Here is a 17,008-nt window from a genome sequence, read left to right on the forward strand (position 1 = left end):
TGTTATTTTAGTGTTCCCTTTATTTTTTTGAGCAGTGTATAATTTGGAATCCAAAGTGCTGCAAGAGAAACAAAACGTGTCACTGTCCCAATACATGGAGCTCACTGTGTGACCCAACTGGAGGACTGCTAAAACATTGTGGCGTTATCATAAACAGGAGGGCAAAATTTTGTTAGCATTTGTTGTCACACATCGATCACTGACTAAAGAGATCAGACTCTCCTCCTATTAACTCATAAGAGTAACTGAGTTTCATAAAAGGTTAAAAATATACATCATTATCATTTAGGTTTATGACATCTAAGCAGGTGTTTGGAGAGGTTGGACTTGCGAGCAAAGCTGATAAAGCAGTGGGGGCAGGAAAAACGTTTCCCCTTGTGGATTTTCATGTGGCCGTTCACATGACTCTGTTCATAAAAGCTCTTCCCACACTCTTGGCAGGAGTATGGCTTTACATCACGGTGAGTGTGGGTCCTCACGTGCAGGGTCAGAGAAGCAGAGCAGATAAAGCGTTTGTGGCATTCAGAACATTCAAATGGCCTCTCCCCAGTGTGGAGGCGCTTGTGTTTGGTCAGATCTCCAGACTGAGTGAAGCTTTTACCGCACTCGGTACAGGTGTATGGTTTCTCACCTGTGTGAGTGCGCTGGTGGTTCTTCAGGTGGTCGAGTCGGGCAAATTGCTTGTCACACACTGTGCAGTGGTAAGGCCTCTCACCGGTGTGTGAGCGCAGGTGTACGTTCAGCACCCCAATCCTTATGAACTTCTGCCCACAAACCCCACAATGGTAGTTTTTCTGGTTGTTGTGGATCTTCAGATGCATCTTCAGATAACCTTTGTCAGCAAAGTCTTTACCACACACAGTACATTTGAAAGGTCTCGCCCCTGAGTGTGTGCGCAGGTGAAGCTTCAGACTCTCCCGGTATGCAAACTGCCTGTCGCATTGGGAGCAGGAGTACTTCCTCTCACCAGAGTGAACAGTCATGTGCTTCCTGAGGAGGTACTTCTGTTTGAAATCCTTCCCGCAGTCCTGACATTTGAATGGCTTGACCCCATTGTGTATTAACAAGTGATAACGGTAAGCGCCTGTACCTGAGAAGCGCTTGCCGCACTCCTTGCAGACATAAGGCTTTTCTCCAGTGTGGATGCGCATGTGAGTGTTCAGGCTCGTAGGAGTAGTGAGGATCTTGCCACAATCTAAGCATTGGAAGCCGACTTCCTTACAGACCATCTGTTTAGCGTCCTTAGGTTTAGTGACCTCTGGTTCATGACACCGGTGAGGACCCAGACCCCAGCAATTCTCAAAGCTCTTCTCACAGTCTGCGCAACTGATGTGTCCATCGGTGAGAACAACGGCCATTTTGTGCAAACTCTTGCAGTGCTTCAGCAGGCTGCCCAGGTACTTGAATCTGCGGGAACACTGTGGGCAGGTGTGGAATTTCTCCTGAACCCTATGGGGACGTCCAGTTCTCCGGGGAGGGGCAGGTTTCTGGGGACGGTCAGAGGGGTGGGCCTGGCGGGTGTGGATGTCTAGCTGTCGTGGTGTATGGAACATGCAGCTACAGTGGGGACAGCTGTGTGTGGGGCCGTACACTCTTTTACTCTTTGAGACTTGGCTTTTCAACATGGCCAGGTACTGCTTCTGGTGTTTGGTTTTGATGTGGTTCTCCAGGAAGTAACAGTCAGTGAAGGAGATGGTGCAGTGTGGACAAGGAAAGAACTGAGGAGAACCTGAGAGTGAGGGATAGAGGGAGAAGAGATGGGTACGATAAGAGGGGAGAAAAAAATGGCAAATGTAATTTTCCTCATTCAATAGTCCTTGCCGATATTAATATGAATGTTCCAGTATCCATCACCCATTTAAACTGCACTGTTGGGAGTAGACTGGAGTGTTAAACAGTATGTCCTGCCTCCATGGTTGTCTTCATCCTTCCTGACATCCGTCTCCTCCTTCACCAAACACACTTTAATGTCTTTCAGAAGTGTCTTAACCACCACCTTATGGATTAGAAAGATACAGAAACTACTAGTATGCATTAACAATCTTAATGATCTTGCCACGATACTAGACACATTAGAAAACACTAATCCTACGTACCTCAGCCAACCTGGTTAGCACCACCACAGGATCCTTGTGGAGTGGACTAGAATCTGAATGATGATTTGAACTGGTGCTCTTTGAGAGGGCTTGGGTACAATCTGATTCATCTCTGCCGGTAGAGTCGTCACCTGATTGTGGTTCATGTTCTGTTTGTGTTATACCCAGGTTTCCATGGCGTTTAGTCCCCATGGTTTTTTTGTGCAGTGGTTTAGTTTTTGAATGTTGTTTGATCTTCATCTTGTTGACTAAAGTGCCTCTAATATCCTCCTTACTGGCATTCTGAGTGAAAAGAGAAGCAGTTTTAGGCTGATGCTCATTAACCAAGATGAGCTAGACTAGGTCAGGAACCATAAGGGAAACTCTTCTCATGGCACTTAGACATTTTGCGACTTTTTCGTAGCAGGTTAGGAGAACAGACAGCAGGTTAGGATAATTAACATAGCAGGTTAGGAGACTGTGGTTAAGGTTAGGAAAATGCTCTCCTTACCTGCTATGAAAATCACTTTGTATCGAAGTGCCATGAAAAGAGTATCCGGGACCAAAACAGCCTATATACATACCCACACACACACTGCAGACTTAGGCCGCTAGGCAATGATGAATACACACAATTCTGCATTATTAGCCAAAAGTTGAATCACTCAACTAACAAGGCTAGTGGTCTTAAATTACCATAAAACTCGAATTAAATGGCACAGGCATTTATTTTATTAAATCACTCTACATAATAGGCTATTATTAGAGACAGGATTCTATTTGAGCAAGGCATCTACACTGAACAAATATATGAACGCAAAAAAGTGTTGGTCCTATGTTTCATGAGCTAAAATAATAGATCACAAATTTTTCTTATGTACAAAAAGGTTATTTCTCAAAAAAATGTTGCACAAATTTGTTTACATCCCTGTTAGTGAGCATTTCTCCTTTGCCAAGATAATCCATCCACCTGACAGGTGTGGCACATCAAGAGGCTGATTAAAACAGCATGATTACATTTACATTTTAGTCATTTAGCAGACACTCTTATCCAGAGTGACTTAGTCGTGAGTGCATACATTTCATAGTTTTTTTTCTCCGTACTGGTCCCCCGTGGGAATTGAGCCCACAACCCTGGTATTGAAAGCACCCTGCTTAACCAACTGAGACACATTGGACCATACACAAGATCATTACACAGGTGCACCTTGTGCCGGGGACAATAAAAGGCCACTAAAAGGTGCAGTTTTGTCATACAACAATGCCACGGGTGTCTCAAGTTGAGGGAGCGTGATATTGGTTTCAACTGTACCGGGCAGATGGCAGACATGGCGTGTGGCATTGGCATGTGGGCGAGCAGTTTGCCGATGTCAACGTGCCCCATAATGGGGGTGGGGTTATGGCATGGGCAGGCATAAGCTACAGACAATGAACACAACTGCATTTTATCATTGGCAATTTGAATGCACAGAGATACCGTGACAAGATCCTGAGGTACCTTTGTCGTGCTATTCATCCGCCAAATTCACCTCATGTTTCTTCACAGCCCCATGACGTAAGGATCTGTACACAATTCCTAGAAGCGAAAATGTCCCAGTTCTTCCATGGCCTACATACTCAGACATGTCACGCAATGAGGCTGTTTGGGATGCTCTGGATCGTTGTGTACAACAGCGTGTTCCAGTTCCCGCCAATATCTAGCAACTTCACACAGCCATTGAAGACGAGTGGGACAACATTCCACAGGCCACAATCAACAGCCTGATCAACTCTATACGAAGGAGATGTGTCGCACTGCATGACGCAAATGGTGGTCACACCAAATACAGACAGATTTTCTTATTCACGACCCTACCATTTTTTTGTATGTATACGTTACCAACCGACAAATATCTGTATTCCCAGTCATGTGAAATTCATAGATTAGGGCCCAATGAATTTATTTCAATTGACCGATTTCCTTATAACTCAGTAAAATCTTTGAAATGGTTGCATTTTCAGTGTATTTTCTTTATGCACACAGCTTTGCATAGTTAATTGTTTAATTCCAGTGTTCACTTCCAGCATTTATCAATTTCTTCATTTCCTGAACTAACGTGTTATCACTTACACACTAAGGTTTCTTTTGTCTTAGTATGCGTATTAAAATTGTAAAAAATTAATTGGACTTTATTTTTTGGGGAAAATACATTTTCGCCAGTTATTACTTTCGCCACGATTTGTATGGATATGTACTAGCAGTTTCTTTCTGGCGATATAAGCGCCAGTAAGTCATTACTGAATCATTTAAACCCAACAAATAAAAACATTAAGTGGTTAACACGAATTGTTTACCTAGTTTAAACAACTAATTTAAACCTGGCGTTTATTTGAAACAGGCGCATATTTGCTGACATGTGTGCCTTTGCCCGGTTATTAAAAAGGGACAGGCAGCTATTTCAAATGGCGTTTAATTGAACTTACGGTTTTAGCTGTCTAGAATCTAGCTAGAAGATGGATTTTTTTGTTGAAAAACGGAGTGAGCTAGCTACAAAAACAACACATATCACGTGGTTTTGGTGAAACTTGGATAAACCAAATTACGCAGCTTCCTACTTAGCTTGTTTAGCTACATTTGACACCCACCTAACGTTTAACGATGTGAGTAAACATTTGTTTTCTACGCAAAATAACTTCTTACCTTCTTCGATTCAAACCAAACACTGACCGGAAGAACTGTTTGCACTTCCTTGGCATGGGTGTAAACTGACCAATCAGGTAATCATGTAGAAAGATTTAGTCTGCTGACTGATGAGGATTTTAAAAGGGACACTCGCAGAAAAGTGTAGGTACCGACCTGAAAACAATGAGCCAATATAATCTAAATCTGACCCTTAACCTAATTGTAACCAATTCTGAAATTAAATAGCCTATCGGTTTGCACTGCAGGCCAGGAGTGTCCATTATAGGGTGCGTTCGTAAATTCAGAATATTTGTACATTTTTGGGGGGTTAATTTTAACCATTATTTAACTGTCATATTGTCCTTTAGTAAATTCAGAGCTTTTCGCTGTCGGAGCGTTTAGAGCGCACCCTGGACGCTCTGGCCGAGGTGTAGGGTTGATCCGAGCCATCTGACCTCACAACGGCACCCAAGCTAACTGGCTGAAGTAAGCTAGTTACTTCCAAAACAATTGATATAACACCTCTCTGACCATTTTACTTGCCCTAGCAGAGCTGGTTATGCGGTTTTCATGTTATCCAGTGCGTTGGTGACTGTAACTGTGCTGCTGGCAACAATTGAATTAAGCTTTTTTTTTTGCCGTTGTTTGCTGACACCGGCCCTATTCAACGGGTGTTGAGCGTTCGTAAATTCATCAGTTATTCTGCGCTCTGAAATGGGAAATAGTCAGAGCGAATTTTCGAACGCCTATAGTCTTCCCCCAATGATGACGTAACAGGATAAAATGGTCTCCAACCAAGGAATTTGACGCTATTTCAATGATATGTGTTGAACAGACATGAATTGAATATAATTAGTCCACCTCAACCGATGTCTCTCTTATTCCACGTAAAAGAAAACATGCTCAAGAAAACCACAATAGTGTGCCATCTTTCCTGGACTTTTAATATTGTCGCCTACTCATCACCAGGACAAAGAGCCTGGCAGGCAACCATCTTATGTAAATCACTTGTTCCCTTATATAAAAAAAAACGAGCAAATGAAAAATGTAAACAAACAAATACAAGAACAATGTAACCAGTGTAATAATGCTGTGACCAGACTCGAGGGTAGCTGAAGATAGTGTTACAATTTAACTTAATTAGGAGCAATGCTACTAAACAAGAAAGCTGTTATAACAAAAATATATTCGATTAAATACACGTAAATCTCTCTGAATGACTGGTTGTTTTGTGTAGTGTATCAAGCAGCACCATTCAGATTGTTCCAAGATAATGGGGGATTCATCGTGTCGTGATTCATATGAGAAACCGAAGAAAATGTCCTTATTAAGAGTGCAAAAAACATCTACATTTTTTTTAACACACCCTCCTTGAAAATAAAACACCTTTTTCATTCATGTTATCTTTCACCAGGAAGATGCAGCTTTGCACATATCTTGTCTCTTTCCTTTGTCTCCATTATAAATCTGACATAATTTACATACAATTTTTTGTTCCACATACTGTAATTGTTTTCTTGTTCCATTTGTCACAAGACAAATCCAAAAAGTTAATTCAGTTCTAATCATAGCCCTCATTGGCTGATAAAAATCATCCAATCAAAAGAGCTAAAAACAAAACCATAAAAGTTAACATACAGTTCATATAAAAAAACTGAAATAAAAGCCTTTTATAACATAAACAATACATAGTATGTTATGTTATCCACTCATAATGGCTACAGGGACAGAAGTTTGATAACAACCTAGTTAAATCCTTCATTTGTTACAAAATCTATTTAAAACAGACATGAAATGTGTCAAAGGTGGAGACATACACAACAGGATTGTTAAGTGTAGGCCTGGGAGTTCACAAATGCATAAGAACTGGAGACAGACAAGCAAAGAAACAAATACAACAACCGATAAAGAACCATGTAACTGGTCGTGTGAATGAACATGCACAAATGTATACTTGACACGTAGTTTAAAAGCCTGCCATATATTAACTTATAATTAATATCACTCATCATTACTGCCATGATATAAAAAACATCTGACAAACAAGCATCACTTTTTCTTTATTCCTATCCTGTCAATTCGATGTTGCACATCCAGGTGGACTAAGCCTTCTATCTCTTGTTTTTAATGGCAATGTTTGATTGCTACTTTTTGGGGTATAAAGCACATATTGGTTCCAACACCAGTAGTTATCATCCCTACTTTTATTGGTCATTCCAAAAACGACAGTGCAGCAAAAGTCTATGCGTCTGGTTGTCGACTGCACTCATACCTCAATAGCGGACGCAGACAGGATGCAGCTGAATGCTTGAGCTGATATAACGTGCAGTTGTTGTGCATTCTATTCACGTATAGCGTTTGAAATAAAGCGATACATAACGGAATAAAAGACAATCAATATTGAAACAGTGTAAATAAAGGTACGATCCTATCAACTTCAACAGGCTCTTATACAACTTTCTCCTGTATGGCCTTTTTCATGTAACTCCCCATCTCTCTTCTAACCTCAACATGTTACTACCACCCCACCACATACCCCTCTCTCTCTTACCCACTTTCTTTTTCCTTTCTCCCCCTCTCTTCTCTACATAGCCATGGTGGTGAGGTGCTGATGCCCTAGCAGGCCTTTGCGCCCCCCTCCTGCCCCGGGGTGTCCCCCTCCATTGCCATGACCACAGTACTCCTGGAGGTTCTGCCGTAGTGTGACCAGGGCGGACCCCAGGCAGGCGCGATTAGGGGCCAGGATGCCCCCCGGCAGCTGGATGAGGACCGTGGCCACCCCGGCCATGCCGTCGTCCGTGGGCTCCAGGGTGATGGGCCCCACCTTGAAGGTGGAGTAGGAGAAGCCCATGAGCTGGGACAGGAAGGGGTCGGAGCGGCAGAAGTGCTGGTAGCCGCTGTGGGAGGATGGGTGGTGGTGGTGGTGCGAGGCCGTGGTGTTGGTGGGGACATAGTGGTGGGTGTTGAGGTAATGCAGGGGCAGATGTTGCCCACTGTTGCCCCCTCCACCCAGGGTAAGGTGGTGGTGGTGGATGGTGGGGCCGGAGCCTGGCTCGTGTTTGTAGGAGACGACTCCAGCTCTCCCCCTCTGGCCAACTCGCCCCCCGGATTTGCCTGTGCGTGCATGAGCCAGGGACACGGCACTGCCCCCCACCCCTCCGCCCCCTGTGGAGGGCAGGTAGATGAGCTGGGGCTCCTCTGGCTCCAAATAGACAGTGAGCTTGGCGAAGGGCCTGGACGCCATCTTGGTCATTTCCTGGATATGACGCCTCTGCTCTCGGCGGAAGTCCATGAACTGCTTGATCTTCCAGAGGAGGACGCAGACGGAGAGGAAGAGGAAGAAGCAGGAGAAGAAAACAGAGAAGAAGACGAACAGGTCGATGTGGGCCTGGTCTTGGCGGAGGAAGAGCAGGCCCTGGGACTCGCCCCGTCTCTCCTCAGTACCTACACCGCGCAGGGCGATGTAGAAGCGGCTGGACTTCAGGGAGTGGACCTCATGGGGGAAGGTGATGACCACACGGTCACGGACACCTCGAACAATCAGCACAGTCTGGGGCTTCCACACCGTGATGTAGGAGATGAGCCCCTCCGTCTTGGCCTCCCGTACCTCCCTGTCCGCCCCCTGGGGCTTGGCGTGGAGCTGCAGGGGGGTGTTGGGGGGCATGGGCCCACCCAGGCTGGATGAGGAGTTGGCATACACCTTCATAGGTGATGGAGGCGTCTCCTTATCCCCCCCGCTCGCCCCACATCGGGCCGCCGACTCATCCTCGATCTTGATGGCGTGGATGCCTGTGTGGAGGTCCACTTCTACGATGAAGGTGTCATGGGAGTTGGACACGTACACTTCCACCTCCCCAAAGGTCACGTCGATGGTGACCCGGATGTCCACGTTGGTGAACTTTGGCTGGGCAGCGAAGAAGACGGTGCGTCCCTTGGGCAGATTGCGGATGGTGGGGTCGTGGAAGCAGTTTGTCTGAGAGGTGGGGTCGAAGCAGCACTCATTGTCCACGTTGAACTGCCGGTAGCACTGGCGCCCGTTCACCGGTGTGCCGTTGAAGGAGTCTTTGCACTTGGCGCACTGCGTGGAGGATTCCAGAGAGGGAGAAGAAACAAGAAATACAAGTGCATGTAAGTACTGTGCTTATTGTCTGTATATGGATGTGATCTTTACAACCAGGAAAATCAAGGTGTCCTTATTCAGAACTCCCCCTGCTGTATCAGTATACCTGCTTGTAAACTGTGTTTAGTGCCTGCACTATCCTATCCATACCTGTGTTCTGTAGCAGTCCTTCCTGTCGCTCTGCGGGCTGCTGAGGCAGGAAGAGGTCTCTGTGTTGTTCTGACATGGGCAGCCTGTGCCGTCATGTTCATTACACGTGTCTGCATGGCCGTTACACTGACACCTGCAGGTGGGAGGAACAAATAGCATTTCAGCTTTCTGTAGGATTCAGCCCTCCGAAGTGATTTTTACAGAATCACTCCATCATGAACACTCTTCTGAAGTGCACAGTCTCGAAAAATGAAAAGTCGGATGGGTGTGAACACCAAAATATTTCTCCATGTCCCTTTCATCCATTAATTACAAGCAGTGGTGTAAAGTACTTAAGTAAGAATACTTTCAAGTACTACTTAAGTAGTTATTTGGGGTATCTGTACTTTACTTTCCTTTTTATATTTTTGACAACTTTTACCTCGCTATATTCCTAAATTAAATTATGTTATTTTTACTCCATACTTTCCCCTGACACTCAAAAGTACTCATTACATTTTCAATGCTTAGCAGGACAGAAAATCGTCCAATTCACACACACTTATCAAGAGAACATCCATGGTCATCCCTACTGCCTCTGATCTGCCAGACTCACTAAACACAAATGCTTTGCTTTGAAATGATGTGAGTGTTATCCTTGCTTCCGTAAATAAAAGAAAAAAAGAAAAATTGTGCCGTCTGGTTTGCTTAATATAAGGAATTTTAACTTATTCATACTTTTACTGTTGATACGTAAGTATATTTATATCCAAATACTTTTACTCAAGTAGTATTTTACTAGGTTACTTTCACTTTTACTCGAGCCATTTTATATGAAGGTATCTTTACTTTTATTCAAGTATGAGATTTTAGTACTTTTTCCACCACTGATTACAAGTGAATTAGATGTGGCTAGTTCATTTTAAAGGAATCACTACTCACTTGTCACAGTTACCCTGCAGTAGGAAGTAGCCGCTGAGGCAGCTCTCACACTTGTCCCCCACGCTGTTGTTCTGGCAGCTCACACAAACCGCTGAGTCCTCTGTAGGACCCTCCGACACCCACTGAACAATCTGATAAAGGAGAGGGAGTTCAACAAGAGAAATGTAGCTAAATGACATCCAAGATGATATACCTGTTCCTACACAGTGAGTTTCTAGCTAGCACATAAATCATGATATAACCACAAAAGATGCTGTTGATCAGATCAAAAGTAACCCATTACTAAACTCAAAGCAAGATGGAGAGAACATAAATGAACTAAAACAGACAGTGTGTCACTTACACTGTCTGGGTCCAGAGGGTGGTCTTGGGGGTGGTCTAGCGCCCTCTTGTGTTCGTCCCGGGACAGACATACTGCGCTGTTCCCCCTGCAGAACTCCCGACAGGGGCGACACGTCCCCCCACCCACCGCCGACCCCACATACAGGGGCTTACACTTCTCACAGTGATCACCCTGGAACAAGAGAGAGAGAGAGCCACAAACCACATAATCATCAGTTTATGATACACTGAATGAACTGGGAATCTGACCTGGGATCAGCACCAGTGTGTCACTAGTGTTTTGGCACTCAAGAAACACATTGGGCTGTGACATGCATAATCTTACAGTTGAAATACTGTGTGTGTGTGTGTGTGTGTGTGTGTGTGTGTGTCTGCCTCACTCACCATAGTGTTGTTTTTACACTCCAGACACTTGTCAGGCTCAGACACTCCTTTACAGTTGCTGTGTTTGTTACAGCGACACTGAGATGAGCAGTTGTCCCCCACAAAGCCAAAGTGACACTGACACACTCCCGGGGACACGCAGGTCCCGTTGACACAGCCCTGAGCACACACCGGCTCACACTGGCCTGACACACTGCAGAGAGGGAGTAGAGAGAAAGAGGAGAAACTTAAACGGATACTATGGATGTATACCTACTGAATATGTAGCCCTGTTTGTTATCAAGTTTCAATGTCACATACACAAGTACAGTGAAATGCCTTTCTTGCAAACTCAAAACCCAACAATGCAATAATCAATGTATTACTAGAAAAAAACAAGAAATAAGAAGAGGAAATATGAAATACGCAATAAAGTAAGCAAGAAGGATACTATATACAAGTCAGTTCCAATACCATATTTACATGTGCAGGGATACTGGAGTGATGGAGGTAGATATGTATAGGGCAAAGGGGACTAGGCAACAGGATTTAAGATAAACAGAGTAGCAGCAGCTTGTATGTGAGTGGGTGTGTAGAGTCAGTATAAATGTATGTGCATATTATGTCTGAGTGAGCAGATGATGAAGTGAGTGTGTGTGTTGGAGTGACAGCGTGTGAGTGTGTAGGGCCCTGTGACTGTGCATTGAGACAGTGCAAATATTGAAATAAAAGGTAAATGAAGATACAAGACAAACTCAGTCTGTGTAGCTATTCTAATTATCAGTCTAATTGTTTGGGTATAGAAGCTGTTCAAGAGCCTGTTGGTGTCAGACTTGATACACCGGTAGCTCTTGCCATAAGGCAGCAGGGAAAATCGTCTATGACTTGGGTGGTTGGGGTCTTTGATGATTTTCCAGGCCTTCTTTTCACACCTCCTGATATAGATGTCCTGGATGCCATACCAAGCAGGGATGCAGCCAGTCAATATGCTCTCAATGGTACAGCTGTAGAACCTTTACAGGATACTATGTATGTATACCAACTGAATATGTAGCCATGTTTGCAGGACAGGTGGAGTGGTAGTACTGATGATTGTGATGATGATGAGGTTGTGTGTGTATTGCTGCTGAGGTATCCAAGTGCTACTTCTTCTGCCGTTAATGATGATTGTGACGTGTGGCTTCCTACCGGCTGAGAACGTAGCCCTGCTTGCAGGTGCAGTGGTATCCCTGGGTCAGGTCATGGCAGTCCTGGGTGATGTTACAGTGGTGGTGGCCGTTGGCACACTCATCCTCCTCTGGGCAGTGGAGGAAGGACCAGCTGCTGTTTCTCTGGGGACACACTCCCTCACTCACACCTGACACATGCACGCACACACACACACACACACACACACACACAGGGGAAAGTGAGGAGAAGAGGTAACTTGAAATAGTTATTGGGAGTAGAGAATATAACCCTCAATGTTGGACAATATAGTTATATTCTATAACGCTCTTATATTTCATTAATTAATTTAATATAAACTCAGTAAAAAAAAAAGTCCTCTCACTGTCAACTGTGTTTATTTTCAGCAAACTTAACATGTGTAAATATTTGTATGAACATAAGATTCAACAACTGAGACATAAACTGAACAAGTTCCACAGACATGTGACTAACATAAATGGAATAATGTATCCCTGAACAAAGGGGGGGTCAAAATCAAAAGTAAGTCAGTATCTGGTGTGGCCACCAGCTGCATTAAGTACTGCAGTGCATCTCCTCCTCATGGACTGAACCAGATTTGTCAGTTCTTGCTGTGAGATGTTACCCCACTCTTCCACCAAGGCACTTGCAAGTTCCCGGACATTTCTGGGGGAATGGCCCTAGCCCTCACCCTCCGATCCAACAGGTCCCAGATGTGCTCAATGGGATTGAGATCCGGACTCTTCGCTGGCCATGGCAGAACACTGACATTCCTGTCTTGCAGGAAATCACACACAAAACGAGCAGTATGGCTGGTGGCATTGTCATGCTGGAGGGTCATGTCAGGATGAGCCTGCAGGAAGGGTACCACATGATGGAGCAGGATGTCTTCTCCGTAACGCACAGTGTTGAGATTGCCTGCAATGACAACAAGCTCAGTCCGATGATGCTGTGACACACCGCCCCAGACCATGACGGTCCCTCCACCTCCAAATCGATCCCGCTCCAGAGTACAGGCCTCGGTGTAACGCTCATTCCTTCGACGATAAACGCGAATCCGACCATCACCCCTGGTGAGACAAAACCGTGACAAGTCAGTGAAGAGCACTTTTACCAGTCCTGTCTGGTCCAGCGACGGTGGGTTTGTGCCCATAGGCGACGTTGTTGCCGGTGAAGTCTGGTGAGGATCTGCCTTACAACAGGCCTACAAGCCCTCAGCCCAGACTCTCTCAGCCTATTGCTGACAGTCTGAGCACTGATGGAGGGATTGTGCGTTCCTGGTGTAACTTGGGCAATTGTTGTTGCCATCCTGTACCTGTCCCGCAGGTGTGATGTTCAGATAAACCGATCCTGTGCAGCTGTTGTTACAAGTGGTATGTCACTGCGAGGACGATCAGCTGTCCATCCTGTTTCCCTGTAGCGCTGTCTTAGGCGTCACACAGTGCGGACATTGCAATTTATTGCCCTGGCCACATCTGCAGTCCTCATGCCTCCTTGCAGCATGCCTAAATCACGTTCACGCAGATTAGCAGGGACCCTGGGCATCTTTCTTTTGGTGTTTTTCCAGTCAGTAGAAAGGCCTCTTTAGTGTCCTAAGTTTTCATAACTGTGACCTTAATTGCCTGCCTTCTATAAGCTGTTAGTGTCTTAACGACCGTTCCACAGGTGCATGTTCATTAATTGTTTATGGTTCATTGAACAAGCATGGGAAATAGTGTTTAAACCCTTTACAATGAAGATCTGTGAAGTTATTTGGATTATGAATTATCTTTGAAAGACAGGGTCCTGAAAAAGGGACTTTCTTTTTTTGCTGAGTTCACACACACATACACACGTTCAAAAGTTTGGGGTCACTTAGAAATGTCTGTTTTTGAAAGAAAAGCAACATTTTTGTCCTTTAAAATAACATCAAATTGATCAGAAAGACAGTGTAGACATTGTTAATGTTGTAAATTACTATTGTAGCTGGAAACAGCTGATTTTTAATGGAATATCTACATAGGTGTACAGAGGCCAATTATGAGCAACCATCACTTCTGTGTTCCAATGGGACGTTGTTTTAGTTTAGTTTATAATTTTAAAGGGCTCAGGACTGGATATTCTAAAGGTCTATTAAATTCTGTTCCCCTCACCGTCGAGGCCTCCCTGCTGGCAGCGTCCAGCCCCGTTGCCCCCCCGGGCAGCACACCAGCCACACTGGGGACAGGCGATGCACTGAGAGCACTGGGTGAGCTGGGCACACTGGGGGGAGCAGGAGTCCCCACCAGACAGCAGACGACCACACTGACCCGCCTCACAGCGCAGAGGCACGAAGGACGGACTCACACACTGGAGGAGAGGGGGAAAGAAGGGCTGAAATATCATCTTATTCATTTGTTTTTGAAGCTATAATGCAGAAATACATTCAGGAAGAAAATAGACACATATGATCCTAAAACACCCACCCATCCACCCACAGTCTCCGTCTTACCTGCTGCAGTGCCATGCTCCACACACAGTGCTGCCAGCCCCCATCTGAGCCCCGGGAGCCCAGGCAGAGGCTGCAGGTGCTAAGGTGGTGGCAGGGGGGCGGGCAGGGCAGAGGGGGGGAGGACTCCACCTGCATGGGGGACACGTTGAGCAGGGCGTAGCTGAAGCACGTCCAGTCGTAGGTGGGGTTCACACTCAGGATGCGCCTGGTCTCGCCTGGAGGAACCGCAACACAAGATGTAAGAGAGTGGTTCTCAGTTATTCCAGCCACAACTTAGTCTAGTGGTCAACCCAAGACTCCTGTCCCTAGCAATAGAAGGTGAATGGCGGTGTCTCTCACCGGTGCGTTTGAACTGGCGTGTCCACATGCACTTCCCTGAGGCGGTGCACTTGGGGCAGTCGGAGGCCTCACAGCTGGTCTCAGTACAGTTGCTGGACAGGAAGATCTCTCTCTGGTTTATCCTGCAGTCGTGTTCGGAGGTGCAGCTGACTGTACTGCTGATGCATGCTCCCTCTGGACAGTTGGTGCACCACTTACACTGCAGAGCAGACTGGGACTGACAGAGAGGGGAGGTTAGTGTGTGTGTGTACTGTCTGAGCTGGTGTTTGTGTGCGTTTGCGTGTGTGTATTACCTGTGAGGGGCTAGAGAAGGTCCTGGGGTGGCGTGCCAGACACTCACTGCAGGTCTTCAGTCTGCGACACTGGTCTGGTAGACGAGGGGTGGGGGAGCAGGGAGACTGACCAATGGAACAGCCCAGTCTGAGAGAGAGGGACAAAACACCATAAATAGGGAGAGATGGGATAGTTTGTCACTAATTCTGAGATTGTGTAATCATGTTTATTCTTTCCCTAAGTGATAACCCCAAGAAACACCTCCAAAATAAAAGACAGTCAACAACATCATTCCCATGATAACCATAGCTGTACCTCTCAGCAGTATCGGAGGCGGCGCAGGTGCCCCTGCACCAGACACAGCTGCCTGTGGTGGTGTTGCAGGCCTCGGGCGTGGACAGCAAGGCACAGGGGTCAGAGGGAAGGGTCAGGGTGACAAGACGCCCCAGGGTGACCCCGTTGAAGCCCCCAGAGAGGAACAGCTGCCCACCCCAGCCCGCCATGGCCAGAGACACTGAACGGTTAACCGGCTCGCCCACCGCCGAGTCTGAGAGAGAGGAAGGGAGAAACGTTAGGATAATCTCCACATCATCATCAAACTGAGCATATATGCAGTGTTTTGGCTAGCCACATGTAGTGTCAGTCACACAGTTACCTGGCTGTATCCAGGTGTTACAGTTGATCTGGTACAGAGACACTGTGTTGCTGTAGTCCTCCACTCCTGTCCTCCCTCCCACGATCACCATGGTGTCTTTTATCAGGGCTGCAGCGTGGAAGAAACGAGACAGGGGCTGGGGAGAAAGAGGGAGAAAAAAAGACAGTGTTAATTTAAGAAAAATTGTTACGATATAATGACGATGTCATCAATTAAGGCCAGCCTGGGAACATGTAAAAGCTGTTTAAATACCGGTAAGCTAGTTAAGCCATGGTAGCACCTACCTTATTCCCCTGTGAGGGGACCAGTAGGGACCAGGTGAGGTTGGCATAGTAGAGACTGTAGAGCTCTCCTGAGGGCTCCACTGTCTCCACGTGGAAGCGGTAGCCTCCGAACACGTACACGGCGTCCGTCTGCTCGTGGTACACAGCCGAGTGGCCATACAGACCTGAAGAGAGGACAGGACACACAGGAGTCAGTCAAGAGGCAACACGGGAGGGTTAAGGGTTAATAAACAGACTGGTAAATTATGCAACATCATAAGGGACAGCAGTTTACTGTTCACGGTGTCAGAAATAACTCTTTGCTCCAACCATAATGGATGCACCTCAATCTTTATATTCTATGCCTACTTAGTGGGAGAGGTTCCACGAAAGCTAAGTAGGGACTTTCCAGATTGGCAGGTACTAAGTGAGTTAATGAGTGCAGGTGGAGATAGGTCCTTCTGACCTGTAGGAGGTGTGCCGGTGTGGGGGGTGACGGTCCAGTTGCCAGAGTGGATGTTGAACTCCAGTAGGTGATGGTTGAAGCCGTTCTCTGGAGAATAACCTCCGATGAGCAGCATAGAGGAGTCCCGACGCACCGTTAGAGTATGACCTGCCACCGGTGGCAGCACTGAGCTCTGTGGGGGAAGAGGACACAGACTAATTGGTTACATAGAACAAGTCTATAGTAAATTGAATCGTGGGGTGTAGGCTGACAGTTAACTACCAATATCTTATGTTTAGTGTTTTTTTGTTCATATATATATATGACGATATATATATATATATATTCCCAATTAAGGCAAGATGGTGGATTGCTAAAACCAAACAAACCAACTCTGACCTTGTGCTGTCTCCACACCAGACTGCTGAGGTTGAGGCTCCACGTATCCATGGCGACGCCCTTCTGCGTGACACCACCCACCACCAGCATGAGGTTGTGAGTGGCTCCCTGGGCGTCGGAGAGAGGCTCGTGACTGGCCAGAAGGGCAGAGGCATGGTGGTAGCGGGGGCTGGGGGTGGAGCCTTCCTCCACTGAGCTGGTCAGCATCTGAGTCCAGCGCCGCTCCAACACAGAGTACCTGAACCCACCAATCAACACAGTGAGATGACATGAACCCACCAATCAACACAGAGAGGGAAGAGATCAGAGAAACTAACTGATATGAGTTACTGGTAACTTCAAA

The 17,008-nt window shown here is 46.1% G+C and overlaps 2 protein-coding genes across 7 annotated transcripts in view; both read right to left on the reverse strand.

The window, feature by feature from the left end:
- Window positions 1–5,265, reverse strand: LOC115183642 (gastrula zinc finger protein XlCGF57.1-like). Of its 3 annotated transcripts, none has more exons than XM_029744758.1 (4): window positions 4,756–5,265; window positions 2,097–2,378; window positions 1,909–1,996; window positions 1–1,729 (listed from the first exon to the last, which is right to left on the reverse strand). In XM_029744758.1, the coding sequence occupies exons 2-4, from the start codon at window positions 2,334–2,336 to the stop codon at window positions 282–284; spliced, it is 1,776 nt and encodes a 591-aa protein (XP_029600618.1). In that variant the 5' UTR covers window positions 2,337–2,378; window positions 4,756–5,265; the 3' UTR covers window positions 1–281. The 3 variants fall into 3 exon arrangements, with proteins under 3 accessions (XP_029600618.1, XP_029600626.1, XP_029600614.1); XM_029744766.1 differs by lacking the exon at window positions 4,756–5,265 and adding an exon at window positions 4,539–4,736; XM_029744754.1 differs by lacking the exon at window positions 4,756–5,265 and adding an exon at window positions 3,574–3,712.
- Window positions 5,266–5,655: 390 nt separating this feature from the next.
- LOC115183719 (multiple epidermal growth factor-like domains protein 8) overlaps window positions 5,656–17,008 on the reverse strand; it is a 31,612-nt gene continuing 20,259 nt past the window's right edge. For all 4 annotated transcript variants that reach the window (XM_029744819.1, XM_029744795.1, XM_029744812.1 and 1 more), the window contains exons 29-43: window positions 16,666–16,903; window positions 16,288–16,459; window positions 15,843–16,006; window positions 15,559–15,694; window positions 15,219–15,450; window positions 14,924–15,050; window positions 14,631–14,847; window positions 14,292–14,506; window positions 13,954–14,149; window positions 11,822–11,990; window positions 10,655–10,847; window positions 10,272–10,442; window positions 9,929–10,059; window positions 9,008–9,140; window positions 5,656–8,815 (exon numbers count right to left, since the gene is read on the reverse strand). In XM_029744819.1, the coding sequence (XP_029600679.1) occupies window positions 7,322–8,815; window positions 9,008–9,140; window positions 9,929–10,059; window positions 10,272–10,442; window positions 10,655–10,847; window positions 11,822–11,990; window positions 13,954–14,149; window positions 14,292–14,506; window positions 14,631–14,847; window positions 14,924–15,050; window positions 15,219–15,450; window positions 15,559–15,694; window positions 15,843–16,006; window positions 16,288–16,459; window positions 16,666–16,903 (3,988 nt within the window). In that variant the 3' untranslated portion in view covers window positions 5,656–7,321. The remainder of the gene's footprint in view (window positions 8,816–9,007; window positions 9,141–9,928; window positions 10,060–10,271; window positions 10,443–10,654; window positions 10,848–11,821; window positions 11,991–13,953; window positions 14,150–14,291; window positions 14,507–14,630; window positions 14,848–14,923; window positions 15,051–15,218; window positions 15,451–15,558; window positions 15,695–15,842; window positions 16,007–16,287; window positions 16,460–16,665; window positions 16,904–17,008) is intronic.

The sequence above is a fragment of the Salmo trutta genome, chromosome 3, assembly GCF_901001165.1.
Source record: "Salmo trutta chromosome 3, fSalTru1.1, whole genome shotgun sequence".
Classification (NCBI taxonomy): Eukaryota; Metazoa; Chordata; class Actinopteri; order Salmoniformes; family Salmonidae; genus Salmo; species Salmo trutta.

Excerpts from the sequence above, each read along its gene's own strand:
- LOC115183642 (XM_029744754.1), bottom strand. Across the intron at positions 1,997-2,096 it reads TGCTAACCAGGTTGGCTGAG|GTGGTGGTTAAGACACTTCT; the intron begins GTACGTAGGATT and ends CTAATCCATAAG. Across the intron at positions 1,730-1,908 it reads GGATGAAGACAACCATGGAG|GTTCTCCTCAGTTCTTTCCT; the intron begins GCAGGACATACT and ends CCTCACTCTCAG.